The sequence below is a fragment of the Salvia miltiorrhiza genome, chromosome 8 (assembly GCF_028751815.1).
Source record: "Salvia miltiorrhiza cultivar Shanhuang (shh) chromosome 8, IMPLAD_Smil_shh, whole genome shotgun sequence".
Taxonomy (NCBI): domain Eukaryota; kingdom Viridiplantae; phylum Streptophyta; class Magnoliopsida; order Lamiales; family Lamiaceae; genus Salvia; species Salvia miltiorrhiza.
This window is the reverse complement of record NC_080394.1, coordinates 30839392-30859171: the sequence shown is the minus strand read 5'-3', so window position 1 is coordinate 30859171 and position 19780 is coordinate 30839392. Positions and strand designations below refer to the sequence as shown.

Below are 19780 nucleotides of genomic sequence, written 5' to 3'. Positions count from 1 at the left end.
TTAAATTAATTTACTTGAAAAATCTGAGTAGTTTCATGCTGCATCTTCTCGGCAGTAGCGGCACTGCGATCAATACAAAATTTGGTAATAATGCATCCATCACTAGTAGCGTCACCGCGATTGAGATTCGGAATTTCCTTGCTGAATGTCACCAGATTTGGGAACAACGAACCCAAATCAAATCCCTCTCTCTTGCCCCAAAATTCGATCCTTCAAATAAACGGCCCTCAAAATATCACAGAGCAGCCATCAGAAGAGGGGTTGGAGTCAGAGTTGTTGTTCTTCTTGTGGTTATTCTTCTAGTTGGTTGTTGTCGTAAGAAGGACTCCAGCGGCGATGAAGCTGAGGGCTGGCTTAGGGTGAATTAATTCAATTTAGGGGCTATGAAGCATAGGGCAAAATAGTAAAATTTTAATTATTTTTAATTAATAATTAAATACGGGGCTATAAAGAGAATTTACCCTAAACTAAAATATTCTATAATTCCCTATAAATGGACATTTAGGTAGATCGATCCTACCAATTTCAGTCCATCTAACCAATAGTGGATCAATACATTATTGCTAAACTCCACTACAAATTTAGTTGTTTAGTACTGTTAAGAGATGATCTAAGCTGAGATTTGAGAGAGATGAAGATGAAATGCTCTAATTTGTAATTTCATTATCATAAAATTGAAAAATTGATTTTACAAAAGGTGTTCTACGCTATATATACATCAGCTGAAGAGAAGAAAATACAAATGAAAAATATCTCTAACTGTTTCTATTCTAACGGTAACAAAGGAGAGAGAAACCGCTTCTTCAACAAATTGCAACTGACGTGGCATCAACTAATTACTCGAAGCCACGAGCAACGAGTCTTGCTTTGAGTTTATCCAAGGTGTAGTCTAGATTGAGCTTTACTCGAAAAATCCATTTGTTTGATATTACCTTTTGACTGGGATCAGGTGGTATCAAATGCCATGTGCCTTTCCCAAGTATAACATTAAATTCCTTGGTCATAGCATCAAGCCACTCTGGATGGGACAGTGCATCTTCAAGTGATAATGGTAAGGGAGGGATTTCAGAATTAGATGTTTGGATGGGAGGGCCATCAAGAATAGCCATATATACTTTTGGTTTAAAGATACCTTGTTTAGATCTAGTTCTCATGGCATGTGTATTGATTGGATTTACAGGTGGATTGGGATGAGAAGAGGAAGTTGGTGCAGAAGGGACTGGAGAATCTTCTAATGGTGGGGTGGTAGATGATGTGGCTGATGGAGTGATAGAGGGGGAGGGACTGACCTTATAGTGATGGAAGAACTGGAGGTGCAGGTACTGCAGGTAGAGAGAGCGGAGGAACAGATACATATGAAGGTGATGGAATATCAGGTAGTTGTGGGAAAAGTGTCATGTATGGGAATTCATATTCATTAAAACTGACTATATCTGCAACATAGATTCTGCCAGTAGAGCTAAGACACAGATAACCTTTATGATTAGTGCTATATCCTAAGAACACACACTGTTGAGATCTAAAAGCTAGCTTATGAGTGTTATAAGGTTTTAGGTAGGGATAGCAAGTGCAGCCAAACACATGAAGAAGAGGGTAGTCAGGTAATTTATCATTTAGAGTTTGAAAAGGTGATTTCATGGACAGGGTAAGTGTAGGTAGTCTATTGATTAGGTAAGTAGCAGCTATAAAAGCATACCACCAGAATTTAAGAGGAAGTGTAGCTTGGCTTAGTAAGGTGAGACCTACATCTGTGATGTGTTGGTGTTTTCTTTCAGCCCTACCATTTTGTGTATGAATGTGTGGGCATGGGTGCTGGAAGTGTACTCCTAGACTTTGAAAAAATGGAACAAGTTTCCTATATTCACCACCCCAATCTGACTGAAACGCTTTAATAGAAGTAGAGTACTGACATTGGACCATAGCAAAGAATTGTTGAACTATTTTTGGAGTGTCAGATTTTACTGTTAAGGGATATATCCATGTAAAGCAACTGAAATCATCTATAAAGTGTATATAATACATATATCCTTGAGGTGTAGCAGTGTGGGCTGGACCCCAGAGGTCAGAGTGTATTAGTTGAAAGGGCTTTGTTGTTTTCTGAGGTTGAGAGATGTGTGGGATCTGGTTTAGTTTGCCTAGCTTACAAGCACTACAGAAACTAAGTACAGAGTCTTGTGCAGATACGTTCATTGTTTTAAGAACATGATTAAGAACAGAAGTATGAGGATGGCCCAAACGCTGATGCCAAAGATCCATTTTATTGAGTAAATGACCACATACAGTACATTCTGGAGTATTAGTATTGTTCACAGAGGAAACATTACATGAAATAGATGAGATGGTATAGCAAGCAGTAGAAGAAGTACATGGCAGAACAGATTTAGAAGTAGTAGTAGCAGAATGTTTGCACAACTTGGAGAGATCAAGTTTGTACAGACCTTTGTGGAGATTCCCTTGCAGCAGAACTTGATGTGTCCCCTTGTCCTTCACAAGACAACATGAGTCATGAAATTCAAAGAGTACATCATTATCTTTAGTAAATTGGGAGATGCTGGTTAGGTTCTTTGTTATTTGAGGTACAAAAAGGATTTGATTTAGAAGAAGAGATAATTGGCTATTTAAGGTTTGAGAAGAAGGAATGACAGCAGTACCAACAGATGAGATAGGGATGGACTTACCATTACCAACTGTTAGATATTTCGTTCCATCATAGGGTGAATGAAGCTGAAGATTGTTCATATTGTTGGTGATGTGATTTGTTGCTCCACTATCAACATACCACGCACTTTTATCTTCATCATACTCAAACTCAGGTACCAGTTGAAAATCAGTAAGATAGGCTTGAGGTGATGAATTTCCAGATTGATTATCATCTCCAGTGAAGTGAACATCAAACCGCTTGTAGCATTTGAGTGCTACATGACCAGGACGACCGCATAGCTGACAAATAATGGGAGATGTGCCAGTGAACTTGACACCTCTGCCAATCATACCGCGACCTCTGCCGCTGCGACCTCCTCGTTGCACATAGTGAGCCATATGATCAGCTAGAGTATAGGTCGACTGATTGAGGCGAATTTCAGCGAGTGGTTTGGTGAAAATATCAGCCACTTGATCAGCAGAGGGAATATGACCAACATCAACAGTGCCATCTTTGATTTTTTTTTCACGAACGTAGTACACATCCACCTCGATATGCTTTATGCGGGCATGAAAAACGGGATTCTCGGCTAAGGCAAGAGCACTCACATTATCACACCATAACTGGTGAAGGGAGTGAAGAGATATACCTAGTTCAGTACACAGGCTGTGTAACCAAACTATCTTCGTTGTAGCGTTGGCTAGGTTGTGGTACTCGGACTCGGCACTACTCTGAGAGACCATTTCTTGTTTCTTGGCAGACCATGTGATAAGATTGGATCCAAGATAAATGCAATGACCGCCGGTGGAGCGACGATCATCAGGGCAACTAGCCCAGTCCGCATCAGAGTATCCAACAAGCTGGGAAGATGGTGAAGGATGAAACTGAAGTTGGAGAGAGGTTGTGCTTGTAAGATACCGGAGTAAGCGTTTGCAGGCAGTCCAATGTGTAGCAGTTGGAGCATGTAAGAACTGACTAAGCTTGTTGACACTGAAAGTAATATCGGGCCTGGTGAGTGTGAGGTATTGCAAGGACCCTACTGTGCTGCGGTACAGTGTGGGATCATCAAAAGGAACACCCATATCTCGAGACAACTTTGTAGCTTGTGTCATAGGAGTGGAGCAGTTTTTGCAATCAAGTATCTTGGTTTTGGAAAGTAACTCATGGATATATTTGTGTTGGCCCAAGAGAAAAATACCTGCAGAGATGCCCAAAAAATAACGAACATTGCCAATGTTTTTGACAGAGAATTTCTCATGAAGAGTATTAAAAACAGAAGTAACAAGCAAAGGATGTATACTAGTTATATGAATTTGGCAATTTTGCCAAATTTGACAGATAAGGTGAAATTATTGGATAATTTATACATAGTTCAAGAGATTGCTATTCGAAGAAAAACATGATTCATAGATACATGAGTTTACCCAGTAAACACCAAGCATATAGTTGATTGCAGATTTAGATCAAAAAAACATAATTAATATCCACGATTATATGTTTGGTTGAGGCAATCATATAAACACAAAGTGCAGCACTCACCTTTGTGTTAAAATCAAGGCGCACTGTCAATACATGAAAGTTTACAGCAAGAACTGAGCTACAATCTCACTTATCTACATGGGAAACTTGGAATGACACAGCACTACAGCCACTACTATGTCAAGGAATCAACCACAACAGCTGCTGCGGCACCAAAATTGGAAAAAAAAATACAAGTTACAGGTGAGAAAGGTGTCATGCTTTATACCTAAACAGATTTATACAACAGGGACAAAAAGGTGTGCTCTACATAGTGGTAGAGCAAGCACAAATCAAGTGGATGATTCTTGTCATCTCCGGTGTCATTTTGGCTGCCGCTTCTACCTTGTATATAAAGGTCTTGCTATTGGATTCTCTTGTACAGTGCCTTTGAAGTGAGAATCAGAGGACATATATATGCTTCAGTTATTGCTCGGGGTGATGATGGCGCGCCCTGCTTACTTACTATATACGGATCAAAAATAAATCTGTCCTTTCTGAGAAGTGGTGAAGCTCATTCAGCACTGATCACAGTCCCGGGGGAAACTTGTACTTCCTTCACCTGGACATCATATGATGATAGGACCTCTTTCTGCAAACATACATGTAAACCGCTTCAGTAACCAGACATTTCAGGAATGCAAGAGAGCTTTATAATTTAGGCATATAATGCTTTATGTTTAAATAATAGGCTGGTTAATGCCGGAACTCCAAAACTAGTGCAAATGTACCTGGAAGAAGGGTAAAGGAATAGCAGGCTTCTACTAACAATACTGGCTTGGAAATGCAACAACAATCTAACGTTATGTGGAAACCATGGAAAATTAGATCATTGATGTGAAGACACAACAATGAGACGAGAGCAAAGGGAAACGGATGCAGATCCATGGCATCGAAAAATTAGAGTCACAGCATTAAAAGGTCATTGTTTGGTAAAGGAGTCAGAAACTAGTGATTTATGATTTGTGTATAAAATAGAACTTTCTCATTGGTGTTATTCTGTCCCATGAAGCCAAGGTGAAATCCGATGTTTGATCAAGTCTTGTGTATCAAGTTAGACATTCCCAAGTTTGGTGGATAGGTACAAGCAAAGGTGCAAGATTACAAGTGGTGCGTCGTTAGTAGTGGGATCAATCTACATATATTAATCTACAGAGGTTCTATTGCATTTACAGCGATCAATCAAACAGAAACCACACGAATGCACTTGCTGTAGGCAAGATAGAAAATTCAACACAAAATGTTGGGGCAACCAGATGAGGCAGAGCACTTACAATTGGCTCGAACTCAGGACTGGACAAATTTAAGGTCAGATTTCTCATCAATAACAAGACCTGCAAATCAATGTGAAGCAATCAATCTTTTATACATACATTTTTTCAATAAATATGATGCAAAGTGATTCTCCATCAAATGGTGCAAATCATAATACCAAATAATGAACACAAACCAAGCCTGGCTATAGCTATAAGCATCTGGGAGCAGACAACAGACCCAGCCCTCCCTCCCTCCCCACACACACCCCTACCCCGCATGAGGAAGAAAAGGAAAAATGATCTACCACATTATAAAGTTTGACAGATTACAATCTCCTTAATTATGTGAATTTTGTCACTGAGCCTGTTCTGAGGTAGAGAATTTAAATGCCTTATTACCAAAAACAAAGAAATCTATAACAAAATCAAATGTCTTGCCCATGAAGTTGGTCAAATGAATCATATTTTCCCAAATAAAGACATTAATTGATATGAACATCCTGGTTCAAGAATGAATTGATTCTCTTCTTTTCGTATCTATCAGTATGTCCATAATTTTACTTTGACTAGACGCTACTGTAATATCTTTACTATAGTATTGATCGTCTTCTCTTCCTATGTAAAATCACTGAAAAATAAAAATTTAGCCTGAGTAAGGACATTTACAAGAAGGTTATTACATATCAGTGACTCAATTGAATTGGTTATGCATCTGCGTTAAATATCAAATTTATCTCAGCAAGAATACGCTGCCCATCTGTACACTTGGAAAGAATACACTCAACCAAAAGTTCAGGTTACTGAATGAGAAGGGAATGGGGAAAGGAGAACCACAGGAAACACGGCATAGTTAAAGTTTGTTTTATTTGTATATCATAGTAACATAGAATTAGTTGCACCTCTTGTTATAGGTATAGATGTCATAATTACACTTCTCAACCGTATATTTTCAGTGGTAAGTATCGTCATTTTGACATGGAATTTTATATATATTGCAAGTAGGAATACACGACCGTCTGACTTCATTATTCAAGAAGATAACTGCATCATTAGTTCACGAGAAAATGACCCATATGAGCTTACAGTTTCAAAATTAATGGGATCCATCTCCTTGAGTTTTTGCACATGATCTTTACTTTCTGGGTCAAAGACACTACCGATGAAGCCATAAACTTCAGAAAAATCTGGAATACCTGAAAAGACAAATACAAACCACAACCCATTAATCCCATATATCGATAAAACTACAGGCGGGTCATATGATACTGTATGATGCATTCATTTATCCATTTGTATGTTCACCAAATAAATATTTTTCTCTAGTATTGTATACCAAGAGCCCAAAGGTTGATTTGATTGAAAAAGGTAGCTGTACATATATGTTAGTATTAGATTCCCATATCCAAAATTTATCTAAACCTCCTATGAAGCAGTACTGACTAGAAATTTCTCACAACAAAAATAACCAACTGAAAGTGAATCGGTACTGTCCGCAACAAAGCATGAGTTGGGATAACGAAGTATAGAGGTAATTGAAACAAAACCCATGACAGCAACAAAAATCCGAAGGCCAAAAGGTCCTTAAGTTTACCATGAACAACAGAGTCTTGCTTTCCCTGATTTGGTAACTCGGAAGTTGGTGTTGTTCTTGGCGAACTTCCAAAGGCATTCATACTGCAGTTGCTAATAGTTGAAACCCCCTTTGATCCAATATCAGCTGAATCAGTAATGTTTATTTGTCATAATAAGAGCATAAAAATTCCCTTGATAAGTAAATAGCTATTTCCTTTTTCTTTTTTTTCTTTTTTGTTTTTGTAATCACACGCACATAAATAAATTATAGACAAACCTTCAACGCCAAGATAATTATATTCATTTTCAGATGGCATGCTTCCAGGCACCGCATTGTTCACAAGCACCGAAGCCTCTTCCCATGTCGGATATCCATGTGCTATAGAATTCACAGAAGAAGACTGATAAGCCACTGATGCTTGCAGGGGCACCAAAACTACCAAGAACAGTAATGAGAACAGGATTTCAGAAATACAAACTTCAGGCTCAGTAATACTCTCTTATCTTATCATATAGGAACCAACCATTTTTGGGTGCTTTCTGTGGATATGGATGAGAAGCTTTCCGCTTGGGACGAGGTGGAGGAACATGAGCCACTGTTCCGTTCTTCTGAACCTTCAGAAAGTACTTCTGAGCATGACTCCGAATCTGTCAAAAAAACATTTCATAATCCTTTTATGTGTGCAGAACATCAATGGAGAAAAACCCGCATAATATAATTCTCCACTAAAGCAAACAATGAGGTATAAGATTTCTTAGTTCAGATGAAGTCATGTTGAGCACCTAGAGCCCAGCCAATCAGCATTCAAACCAAAATTCTTAGATGTGTGATATCCAAAAGCTCAACCTCATACAGCAAGATGAGGCTACGAAATTCCAGAGATCTTATAAATTAATTTCAGAAAGATTACTATCTATTCTGAAATATCATAAGGATGTAACTAAATATAGAGAAGTACGGAATACAAAGAGACTGAAAATCTGCAAACTAGGGAAAACGAAATAGGCACCTGAATTACTGTCTTTGAGCCAACAAAATCTTCAATTTTCTTCCAATCACGGTCGAACCTGAATTTCACATTGGAAACAAATCACAAGCATGAACGTCGGTATATGGTGAACACGGCATGCGTTTTAGACATTAACTAATATCACTCGTACACAACCACATGCCGAAACTACTCTAACACCAAAGATGCGTAGATGACATACTAAAGCAAAATCGTGAGAGAGAGAGAGAGAGTTACAGTTGGAGTGCTTCGAGGAACTTGTCGTGCTCTTCTTCCGTCCAGCTTTCTCTGGACTTGGTAATGGTGTAGGGCTTTCGGATCTTCTTGCCGGAGGCGTCGGACAGCTGAGACTGAGGTGGAGGCGGCGGATTGGAATTCATCGTGTTTGGTGCGATTGATTATGGGTGAGATAAGCCAATCAACTTGGTAGGCGCACGATTAATCGGCTCATTGGTGGCCCCCCGTGTGAGATGAATCACATGCGCCCAGCCTTTTGGGTTCGTTAATGTAGGTCCTTGATTAAAACTGCTTGAAAGTGACGACGCAGGCAAGCCACATATTAAGTCGTACCTAGTTTCTCCAAACATTATAACTTCAGTTTAATAAATGGGTTAATAGCCGCTAAATCCTTCAACTATTTTCATTTTTGCGTTTTGCATCGTTCTCAGAAATTCTGCCTCAGTATATCACAACTAATTAAGGAATCGCGATTTGCATTCGGCGAATTTTTCCGACAACATAAATTAATCTATGTGGCATTTTATTTGCTGACAAGGGTGAGTATTATCTACATGGCAATTAGTTATTTGTTAATTATTATTTTTAAATGACGTGTATTGAAACGACGTCGTTTTGTGTTGCACAAAACGACGCCGTTTCACTTGGCGGTAAAACTAGTCGATAATTAGGGTTAAACAGAAATTTCTTCACTTTCACTTTCACTTTCACCATTTCTTCGTCTGGTCTCCCCTCTTTCAATCCATTGACTTCTACTGTTCTTGGCCCTACCATTTCTTCCAAGAGTTGTCGCATTCGCAGGAGTTGGTGCTTTTAATGGCGCCTCGGTGGTAGGTCTTTTGCTTTATTTAATATTTCTTGTGTTCTTTAATATATGTTGTCACTGGTGCATGTGTTATTCCATAGGGTCTTGTGTATGTATAGTATATTGTATGTGGTAGGACCTGTTGTTGTGTTTTCCGAAGTGTTGGGTAGTGTTAGACATTAGTTTATTGTTGGTGTCAGTTCTTAATAGCTTTTTTATTTTATTTTTTGCAGTACCCAATTCGCCATTAATATTAGTTGGGGTGGTAAGTTTGAGACAAAACAGAATGGAAGGTATTTGTATTGTGGAGGTGCCTTTAATCTTAGGATGCCCCTAGATGCAGATAGGTTTGGGTACTTCGACTTAGAACATGAAATTAAGAGCTTGGGGATACACAAATGGAGTATAATAACCTATAGAATCCCAGAGACAGATGTTTACATGGACATAAATGGAGATAGGGAAGTGATGGCAATGTTAGATATGTTGCATCAGAAAATGAGGGTTATAGGCATTTATGTGGAAGGTGTTGTGACATTAGATCAACTTACAGAAGCTGATGTCATTGGTAGGGGAGATGATGCTGGGGCAGGGGTTAATGATGGTGGTGCTGTGAATAATGAGGCAGGGGCTAATGATGTTGGTGTTGTGGATAATGAGGCAGGGGCAAAAGGTAATGAGGAAGGGGCAGAGGGTAGTGAGGAGGATGATAGTGATGAGACTGAGTGGAATGCAGAAGTTGAGGGTAATGTGGACTCCGAGGTTAGTCTAGATGACTTAGATTATATCTCAGATGAAGAATTTATCCAATCAAGGGTTAATCTAGCAGATTTAGAAAACTTGTTTGATCTTGCTAACACTGCAGAGGCTATAGAAGACTTTGACACTGGTGTAGAGAAGGTTTCTGAATATGAGGGCAGTGAGGATGATGTGCAATCATCTGAAACTAATGAGGAGTTAGAGGGTGAGAGGCACAGGAAGAAAAGGGTAATCTATGACCCTAGGTGTTGCCATGCTGACATGCAAATTATTTTAGGGATGCAATTTGAAGATGGCATACAATGTAGGAGTGCATTGACCAATGTGGCCATAGAAACAAGCAGGTTTATTCATTTTAGAAAGGTGAGTAAGAAGTGTTGCCTAGCTAAGTGTACTCTTCCCTGTCCATGGAGGGTGTTGGGTAGTATGCAGAGGAAAGAGAGAATATTCAGAATTACAAAATATGCAGGTGATCACACTTGTAATAGGCAGACCAGGAACAAGATGGTGTCATCCAACTGGATTGCTGCTAGGTACCTTAATGTTTTCAGGGTTAAATATGATATGAGTATCAAGGAGTTGAGGGATGACATTTTGGTAAGATTTAAGACAGATGTGTATAGAGATAGGCTGTATAAAGCTAAGAAGAAGGCTCAAGAGATGGCGAGGGGGTCTATAGAGGTACATTATGGAACAATTCCTAAGTATCTTGCTGAACTGGAAAGAGTTGATCCTCAGGGTAAGTTTCAATTAATTGTGAAAGAGGGTAATGTTTTCAGAGGATTGTATGTTGGGTTTTCATCTTTGAGAATTGGTTTCAAGAAGAGTTGTAGACCTATTCTTGGGTTAGATGGGTGTTTCCTCAAGACCTATCTAGGTGGTATCTTACTTTGTGCCACATGAAATGATGGAAACAATCAAATGTTTCATGTGGCATGGGCTGTAGTGGAACAAGAGAATGAATCATGCTGGAGATGGTTTTTGAAGATACTCTGTGAAGATCTTGAAATTGGAGAAGGTGAGGGGTGGAGCTTCATATCGGACCAACAGAAGGTAATGCATTACTTTCAGTTAATTTTCTGTTAACATAATACCATACTAATGTGAATTTTCATCCAACTTGTAGGGACTTGAGAATGCAGTGCACTCCATTGCACCAAGGGCTGAGCACAGAAGGCCACAATATGAGGAATTGCCAAAACTTGACATTGCCATCCAATGACCAAAGCAAGGTTCCAGAGAAGGTTAGAGTCTCTGCATTGTACTTTATTCTTTAATGAACACTTGCTTAGAGGATTGTATGTTTTAACTTTGTATTTCAGAAGCAAAGGGGTCGGCCAAAGAAAGCAAGGTCTGAAACAACTGGAGAAGCTGCAGGGACTTCAACTAGTGTTGTACCTACTGTGTCTGAAGCAACAAGATCTGGACTGAGAAGTGGAGTATACACAGCTGGAAGAGGTTCTTATGCCAAATTCAAAGCTCCAAGAAGAGGTGGAGGTGCAAGAAAGACGGCTGCTAGCCATGATGCAACAAGTGAAGTTGTGCAAGAAGTGGGCAACACTCAAGAATCAACCAACACTTAGATGTAGGCTTTGCAAGATTTGAACTTTGTTTTGTAAACTGACTGCCTCAATATTATGACTTTTATTATGGTGTTGAACTTTATTACATGTTTTGTGGATGTTTGAAACATGCCTTTTGGTGAAGATATATGAAGAAGATATGTTTTTTATTGTCATTTGAACTCTTAATTTTCATTGTTCTAAGAAAAAATTGTTCATTGAAATGAACATAGAAAACTGATTACATCAAACTTGAGATACAAAAAGCCCAATGCTTAATACCATATACAAATCCTAATAATGCAAGAATCAACTTCAAAAGAAAATCCACACACTCAACAACACCATGAAAATCAACAAAATCCTATTCTTCCACTGTAGATTGGTCATCGTCACCTCCATTGCAGCATTCGCCTTCTGGAGATCTCTAAAAGCTTCAATTTGAAGGGCAAGTTCTTCCTTCAACGTAGAAGCTTCCAACATCAAAGATTCAACTTGTGCCTTCATGCCATTTAAGTCAACAAGCTCACGAGCTTTGTTCCTTTGAACCAGCATATTGTGAAAACAAGCCTTGTAGTGCGAAGTGAGCTCCGGATCTATCCACTGCCAAACACCACAATCATCCCATCGATGATGAAATCGGCAGCAGTAAAACCTTCGAAAAGGGTTCAACTCGGTCTTCGATGTGAAATACTCTACGGGAAGATTATGGTCGCATCTCAACTCACCGTCAGGATTATTAGTGTTGCCGGATTTACGAAGAATCTTTCGGGATGATTGCGAGGATGACGATGAATTCGCCATTTCAAACAATCTTATGAACCCTAATTTCAACTCTAAAATTATGAGCTTCAATCCAAAATTATAAGAAGAAAAATGACATCGTTTTGATATTGATAAAATTAAATAAACGTAAGGCAAAATGACGTCATTTTGCCTATCGGAATTCTATGCCACGTAGATTAGTCCGGCTGCCAAGTCATCTTCAATTTTGCCGGAAAACTTCGCATGGTGCAAATCGCGATTCCTTAATTAGTTGTGAGATACTGAGGCAGAATATCTGAGAACGATGCAAAACGCGAAAATGAAAATAGTTGAAGGATTTAGCGGCTATTAACCCTTAATAAATCTAGAGAGTTTTTGAGGTACACATTTTCCCACCATATTTTCTCTCTCTTCTTATTTTTGGTTTTCATTCTTTCTAAACATCATTAGATTTAATTTAATAAAATATCTTAACTTAATGATCGTAACATCTTTAATTTAATGTAAAAATCATCAAAACAAATTTAAAACTAATAAATTATGATAAATTTAAATTTTAAAACTTTTTTCCCTTTCTTTCTCTTAATGTTGAACACACAGTCTTTGTTTGCTTTTCAATATTAGTTTTATATATGTTTTCTATACTTTTTATGTTTTTTTTATTTACATATGCTTTAAATTATGGAATTATAATTAGTACTGCAACTTAGAACAATGGGATTATATTCGTTCATTTTAGTATTATTTATTTGGGTTAATAGCCAAAAAATACACGAAGTTTCACCAAATTTGCATTTTGCACATGACCTTCAAAAATAGCCCAAGAATACATGAGCTATTGATTTTGTTGTAATTTGCACACGGCGAGAACTCCGGCCATAATTAAAGTTGACCGGCAATGACGTGGACTATACGCGTGGCATTTTATTGTATGTGGCAATACGCGTGGCAATTTAATTGATTTGGCAATACACATGTCATTTTTATTAATTTTTTTTTTTTAAAAAAAAAAACAAAAAATCAGAGGCTTTCCACCAAGCCATTCCTCTCCCCATTCCTCATCCACCACCGCCGGCGGATCTGGGGATCTGGGGCGCCATTCCTCAAGCTTTCCACCACCGTCGGCGGATCTGGGGCGCCATTCCTCATCGACGCCGCCACCTCCCCCCATCTCACCTACTCCATCTTCCTCCGCCAAGTCGCCTCTGTGTCCTCTTCCCTCAACGCAGCCTTCATCCTCCACGCGAACCGAGAGGCTTCAGAGGCAGAGGAGGATTGCAGATCTGGCGGTAGCGAGGCGGTGGATTGCAGATCTGGCGGTGTCGAGGCGGTGGATTGGGGTGATTGAGTATCAGGCGATGGATTGGGGTGGATTTCTTCCCCGCCGAATTTCCCATGAACATAGCTTCTCCCTTCGCCTCAGGCGAACCACAGCGAGGACCAGAGCAACGACGGCGACCAGCGAGTTTCCCACTCGCGAACGAAGATGAAGACGGACTCAGCAGAGCGGAGACCTCTGGTCAAGAACGGCACGGCGGCCTTGAACCAGGGCATCGATTTCACCATAGCCGAGAGGGCTAGGGCTCGACTCATGCCTCAAAGTGTGAGTGGCATCGGAGGCGAGGCGCAACCTCATCGGGATTGCGGTGGTTTATTTTAGTTTGCACAGATCTAGGGTTTTGTTGGGCTGATTTTCGTTTGAATTCCTTGTCTTTTTGGGTTGTGCGTGTGTTACAGAGGGAGGGTGAGAGACGAGAGAAAGGAGAGGCGACGACTCCGGTGACGACGCCGGCAACGCCGGTGAGGAAGAAGGGAGTGACGTCTCTGTGTGGAGAGAGAGAGAGAGCAGAAAGGAGGCGGGACGCAGCAACTTTTTTTTTCCTTTTTATTTTTATTTTTTTTATTTAGAAAAACTTTATAAAACGACGTCGTTTTACGTGCTCGGCGGTTAGTCCACGTCTGCAATTTCTGGTTGCCACGTCAACAACGTTTAAGATGATGGTCAACGCATGTGCAAATTACAATTAAATCGAAAGGTGGTGTATTCTGGGGCTAATTTTGAAGGTCGTGTGCAATTTGCAAATTTGATGATAGTTCATGTATTTTTTGGCTATTAACCATATTTATTTTTAAAAATAAAATTTGAAATAGTAGAATCTAAATTAATGTTAATACAAATTTGTAGATGAACAATCAATTATATATTTAAATAATAAAATTTCTTATTTGGCTTAAATTTATTTAATTTGCAATATGTCTATGAATCATTTATTTATTTATAGAAACATATTTCCTATTTTTTTATTTCAATTTAATTTTTAGTTGATATTTATATATATATTGAAATAAAGATATGATTTACATTTGCTTTTTTAATTTAAATTTTTCAGAGACATGTTAAATTTTGATACATGATCGAAATACTTGTGTGATATAATAATTATTTTACCGTTAGTTGCATATAAAATAGACTGTATACTGTAGAGGCTAAAATCTACAATTGAGGATGACGTCTGCACGTCTGGATAGATTGGGCACTAGCAACCTGTCAACACAAGAACACGTGAGAGCCCTAGGTTGAGCACCGGAAAGGGGTGTCGACCGTAGAGCCTCCGACGCTCAAGTCAATAACGAAATAGCAAAATAGAATGACAAATGAATTAAAACAAGAGAGAAAGACAGATTGGAATGCGTGGTTATTCCAATGTGTCAGCGGCGTCGGAGGGTGGAACCGGTGATAGCGGGTTGTGATAATGGAAGGTGGGAGGCAGAGATATATAGGCCAAGTTGGCTATTTCCGACTTGAAAGAGCAATCAGCGTGTTGACAGGATAGAGAGAATTCAAAAAGTAGAGAACAAGTAGGATTTTCCGTGTTATATAGAGAACATCCAGCCGCTAGGGTTTCTACAGTCTGGCCTCGTCAAAACCCTTATCTTCCAGGTTGTTGCGATTTTGACGGGATCATAAATTATTTTTCTTCTGACCGCGCCAGCTTGGTGCGAGACGTGTTTTAGGGTTTGACGACTGGGATACGTGTTTTAGGGTTTCACGGTTGGGCCTTGTAACTTCGTCAATCTAGGTTGACAACAACTCTTGGGCCGAATGTGATATATTCAGCTTGGTTGTCACTTCAAGCTTATCTATAGCTTTCTGGGCTGGATGGGCTAGTCTGTTCTACTATTTGGACTTTTCAGGGTCGCGTTAGATTGGCGAACTAACTTGTTGGACTAGTTTGATGGGTTCAAGCTGAATGAGAATTTGTTGAGAACTTAATGGAATATCATAATCCTTGTTTTGATGATATCAAAATCCTTAGGCTTTGTTTGTAATAGACTAGAACTGTTCGAACTCAAGTGTTAGAGTTCATTTCTAGTTTAGTTGCTGTTCTGAAGACTGAAGACTGAAGAACGAAGGACTGAAGACTGAAGACTGAAGTTGCCGACTGAAGTATCTATCTTGAACTGATTACTTAATGCGTGCCACGTGGAAACAACGGACTGATACTAAAGTCAAGTATCAGTTAAACATTCTTCCTCGGACTGAACCTCCAACGTTTAAAAGAAGTCACGTACTCAAAAAGTACAACCGCATTAAATGTAGAGACCTCAGGATTGTCCTTTCTCTGCAGAGGTCATTCCTATTTGGTGACTACTTTATCAGAGACGTCGCATCTCCTGCTCTTCAACATAGCCGTTCTCACCAAACAAGGAACCTCGAAGATTGAAGCCTCAGCCCAAATTCAAATTACTCTCTAACGGAAGAAATCTTGAAGACCTTCTCCGCCAATGGATCTATTCAAGACTTCATCTATAAATAGCGCTCGTGGATCACTTCAATCTTCACCGATTCAACGACATAAGCTTAAACTCTCCAAAGCTTGAATCGAAGAAGAGAATCTCAAAGCCAAAAATCAGTCACTGCTGATTACATAAATTCTCTTAGACCTTAGGCAAACCTTGGTTATCCAAAGCCTAGGTCAAACTAACTCCAAAGAACTTGTTCTTTGAAGTTTAGTTGGCAAGATTTCAAACCTCCCTTCGACCGATAGAATCGAGTGTTTGAGTTGCAAAGGAGTTCAGGAAGGTACTCTGTCTCCGTGAGGTTCTAGTGCCAGTTCATGCTACGAGTGAGAAATCCAACAAGGTGTGTTGGTACTGAAGATTGGATCTTCAGTTGTTTCGGTTGTGTGCACCCGCAAGCACACAGTTCGGTTTGCTGTGCATCCGTAAGCACTAGCATCAGTTTGCAGTGCACCCGTAAGCACTTGCAGAGTGAAGTTGTTGGTCTGATCAACCGACTGTGGATGTAGGAAGTATTTTCCGAACCACGTAAAAATCTCTGTGTTATTTACAGCTTTCAGTATTTAATTATTACTTGTGCTCTTCCTTTCTTAAACTGAAAACTGATTAATTGCAAAGAGAAACTTAAGACTAACAACGTGCTCAACTCAAAAGGCTATTGCGAAACAAAAGATTTCTGCTGCGTGTGTTATCAGTCTGACTGATCTATCTTCTGATAGTCAGTGAGATTTATAACATCTCTGTTTATCAAACTCGACTGAAGTCTTACGTGCATCAGTTAAGTTCTTGTGACTTAACTGATAACTCCTTACTGAAGAATCTTTCAATATTAGTCGTCAACCCTGTTTTGGTCAAAACTCTTTTCAGTAAACAGGTGTCTGAGTTTGTGTTTAAAGTTTCATTTTGATCTCTATATTGAGATCTTGACAAAAATAGCCTATAGGTGTATTCCCCCCCCCATACACCTATTCGAGACCCTCCGGACCTAACAGAATTATTCAGCCTGACTGTTTAGACAAGTTGGACTTGAAGTGGGATAGTCAACCTGGGTCGGTCCAGGTTGATCTTGCAATAAGTATAACTTGACTTATCGGGCTGGGCCTCGTTATCGATCCAAGTTGGTTTATTTAGCTAAACGAGTTGTTCATTAAATTATCGTCATGCTCAAGCTTGGCTTGTTTTGCTAAACGAGTTGTTCATTAAATTATCGATTGAACTTTTATCGAGTCAAACGTCGAATAGCTCACGAGTAGCTTGACTCGTTTACAGTCCTACTTAAGTTATTCTAATGTTAGAATCTTATTATTTCATTCAATGCACCTTTTATTACTTAATAAGAAAATTGAGGCATTACAATATGGTATCAGAGCAGGTCTACGTTTTTGTAGACATGGAATAAAATACTCCCTTCGTCCACCAATTCGTGTCTTAGGAGAAGGGGACACGAGTTTTAAGAAAAAATGTATTGTTTATTTGTTGAATGGAAAAAAGGGCACGTCTTTTAAGAAAAAATGATTTATTTGTTGAGAAAATAGTTACTAAAAATAAGTAGGACACGAATTGGTGGACGGATGGAGCATTTTTTTTTAAAAGAAAAATGACCATCATCGCAACCGCTGCATTGCTTTCGAGTAAGGTAAAAAGTCAAAAGTATATTTATGATGTTTTAATTTTTTTTTCATGATGAAGTTAGATTTGTAATTCTCATGTCTTGGAGATTACTTGTTTAGATGGTTAAGATAAGCACAACGGTGCCAACACATATGTAAAAGTTGGGACGCTGATTCTCTTCGTATCAATGGGAGCATAACGAAGGTGTTGAAGATAACCTTTGAACCATGTTGTTGTGGGATGATTACGTTTCCGAGGGATGAGTGTCCAGTGATTTGGAAGCAATGAACAAAGTGGTAGAAATTATTGATGTTTGATTGAAATAATTTGTTTTGGAGGTCTTTGAAGCGAGTTTTGATAACTCTGGGAAGTACATCTAACAAATTTCATTTGAGCGTTTCATAAACATCCTCGTCACTAACTTGAGAACTGTATTTTATGGGAAGAAGGTCATGGAAGAAAGCCTAGGCTCCAACCCAATTTATAGCAAGAAACCTTACTAAGAATCTTCAGTTGGGAATTAAAGACATTTACTAGTTTTATTTTAAGGATATCTAGTTTTACGTTATTTATTATTTTGTGAGACGTTACCTTATGTTTTGGACCTCGTTTTGAGGATTATTTTTAGGATTTTAAAATATATATCTTTCAACATTAATAGATGTATTAGCTGGCATTTCTATTATATGTATTACTTTCTCCGTCCACGATAAGTGTGGTATTTTTGTCATTTTCGTTCGTCTATAATAAGTGTACTTTTTACCCTTTTACTTCATACACATCTCTCAATATTTGCTTAAAACGTGCATCCTCTTATTCACACTACACTCATCATAGACGAATGAAGTATAAAATTGCATCATTATAAAAGTTGCAAAAGGAAAACTTTGCTTATGTAATGTACTAACGAATTACTAAAACTAGTATGCCCTCCCGTTCGATGCATGAGTCATGCTAGATTTCATAATTCTTTAAAATTTTAAAATATATAAAAATATCATCATTTATGAGTTCGATCGATTAATAATAAAATTACTTATTTAAATATTATTTTATTTGATGTATTGTATAATAATAATAATATATTATTATCAACTCATGAGTATAATATTAAATTCAATGAGTATCCTATATAAATAATTAAATTATAAAGCAAAAATTAGAACTGTGATAAGAGTAACAAAATTTTAGATTTTTTTTATTGTATATGTAGTGGGCAAAATTTGTAGCACCCCAATTTTTCTTAAGAATAATATTAGATTATTTTCTAGAATGTTTGAAGGAATTTAGGATTTATTTAAATTTAGAATGAATTAGATTTGAGAATAATATACCATTACTCACTTCTCGTTATATTTAGAAATTTGCATTGACACTCCCTTAAGCATTTTCATAACATGAGCTCAACTGCATTATATTGTCATTTTTATTTTTATTTTTTTTCTAACTAGAAGATATATTTTACCTAAAACTCTATTTAGAATTTATGGATTTTATATATATATATATATATATATATATATATATATATATATATATATAAGATATATAATTACCTATTCTTATAAAAAATTCTTATATAAATATGTATATATAACAGTACATATATATAACTATACTTAATAAATAAGCTTTTAGTTAATAAATATCCATGTATATATATATGTGTGTGTGTGTAATAGTATATATGTATAGACGTATAACATATATATATAAATAGTTAACTAATGAAAATAGGTTGATTACGTATATAGACATACGTGCCTACCTTATATATATAAATTAAAATAAGATGTAATAGTAAATAGTTAAATTATTATGCAAAGGAAAATGCATGCATGGAAAAAAAAAGAGATACATAGCAATATTAACTGATTAACTAAGCATACCTATAGTCCCCAAGGGGACACCAAGCGATGCGACCTCCTGTGTGTGAACAATGAGGTCCCGGATTCAAACCCCACTACTCCCCCTCCCCAACTCCCCCAAGTAAAAAAAAAAACTAAGCATACCTATACCTATTCTAGTGGTATGATTTATCGTACCTATTGACACTAATTAAGGAATAGTATAAACAGGTGAACTTGGGTATTGTTTCAGTCATCAAAGTAGAGTATATTAAGGCTTTTGATAAAAGACACAAGAGATTTTGTGGTATGTCATTAGTGGCTTGACTCACTCTCAAGGAAAATCACGAATAAGTGACAAACGAGCCTCATAAGATTAAGGTGGGTTATATTTTC

General features: G+C 38.0%; 1 protein-coding gene across 3 annotated transcripts; it reads right to left on the bottom strand.

Annotated features, from left to right (window-relative positions):
* Positions 1 to 4131: 4131 nt before the first annotated feature.
* LOC130997660 (protein REVEILLE 8-like) lies at positions 4132 to 8593 on the bottom strand. Of its 3 annotated transcripts, none has more exons than XM_057923065.1 (8): positions 8235 to 8593; positions 7998 to 8055; positions 7512 to 7635; positions 7265 to 7366; positions 7007 to 7132; positions 6499 to 6608; positions 5434 to 5493; positions 4132 to 4751 (listed from the first exon to the last, which is right to left on the bottom strand). In XM_057923065.1, exons 1-8 carry the CDS (start codon positions 8375 to 8377, stop codon positions 4674 to 4676), a joined length of 801 nt encoding a protein of 266 aa, XP_057779048.1. In that variant the 5' UTR covers positions 8378 to 8593; the 3' UTR covers positions 4132 to 4673. The 3 variants fall into 3 exon arrangements, with proteins under 3 accessions (XP_057779048.1, XP_057779046.1, XP_057779047.1); XM_057923063.1 differs by having other exon boundaries at positions 7265 to 7423; positions 8235 to 8573; XM_057923064.1 differs by having other exon boundaries at positions 4132 to 5493; positions 8235 to 8563.
* Positions 8594 to 19780: the final 11187 nt, after the last annotated feature.

Bases quoted from the DNA above. Each gene is read 5' to 3' on its own strand.
- LOC130997660 (XM_057923063.1), bottom strand. From the start codon at position 8,377: ATGAATTCCAATCCGCCGCCTCCACCTCAGTCTCAGCTGTCCGACGCC. The intron at 7,424-7,511 runs GTTGGTTCCTAT...TGTTCTTGGTAG, and splicing joins ACAGAAAGCACCCAAAAATG to TTTTGGTGCCCCTGCAAGCA. The intron at 4,752-5,433 runs GTAAGTGCTCTG...GTATGTTTGCAG, and splicing joins GTCCTGAGTTCGAGCCAATT to AAAGAGGTCCTATCATCATA.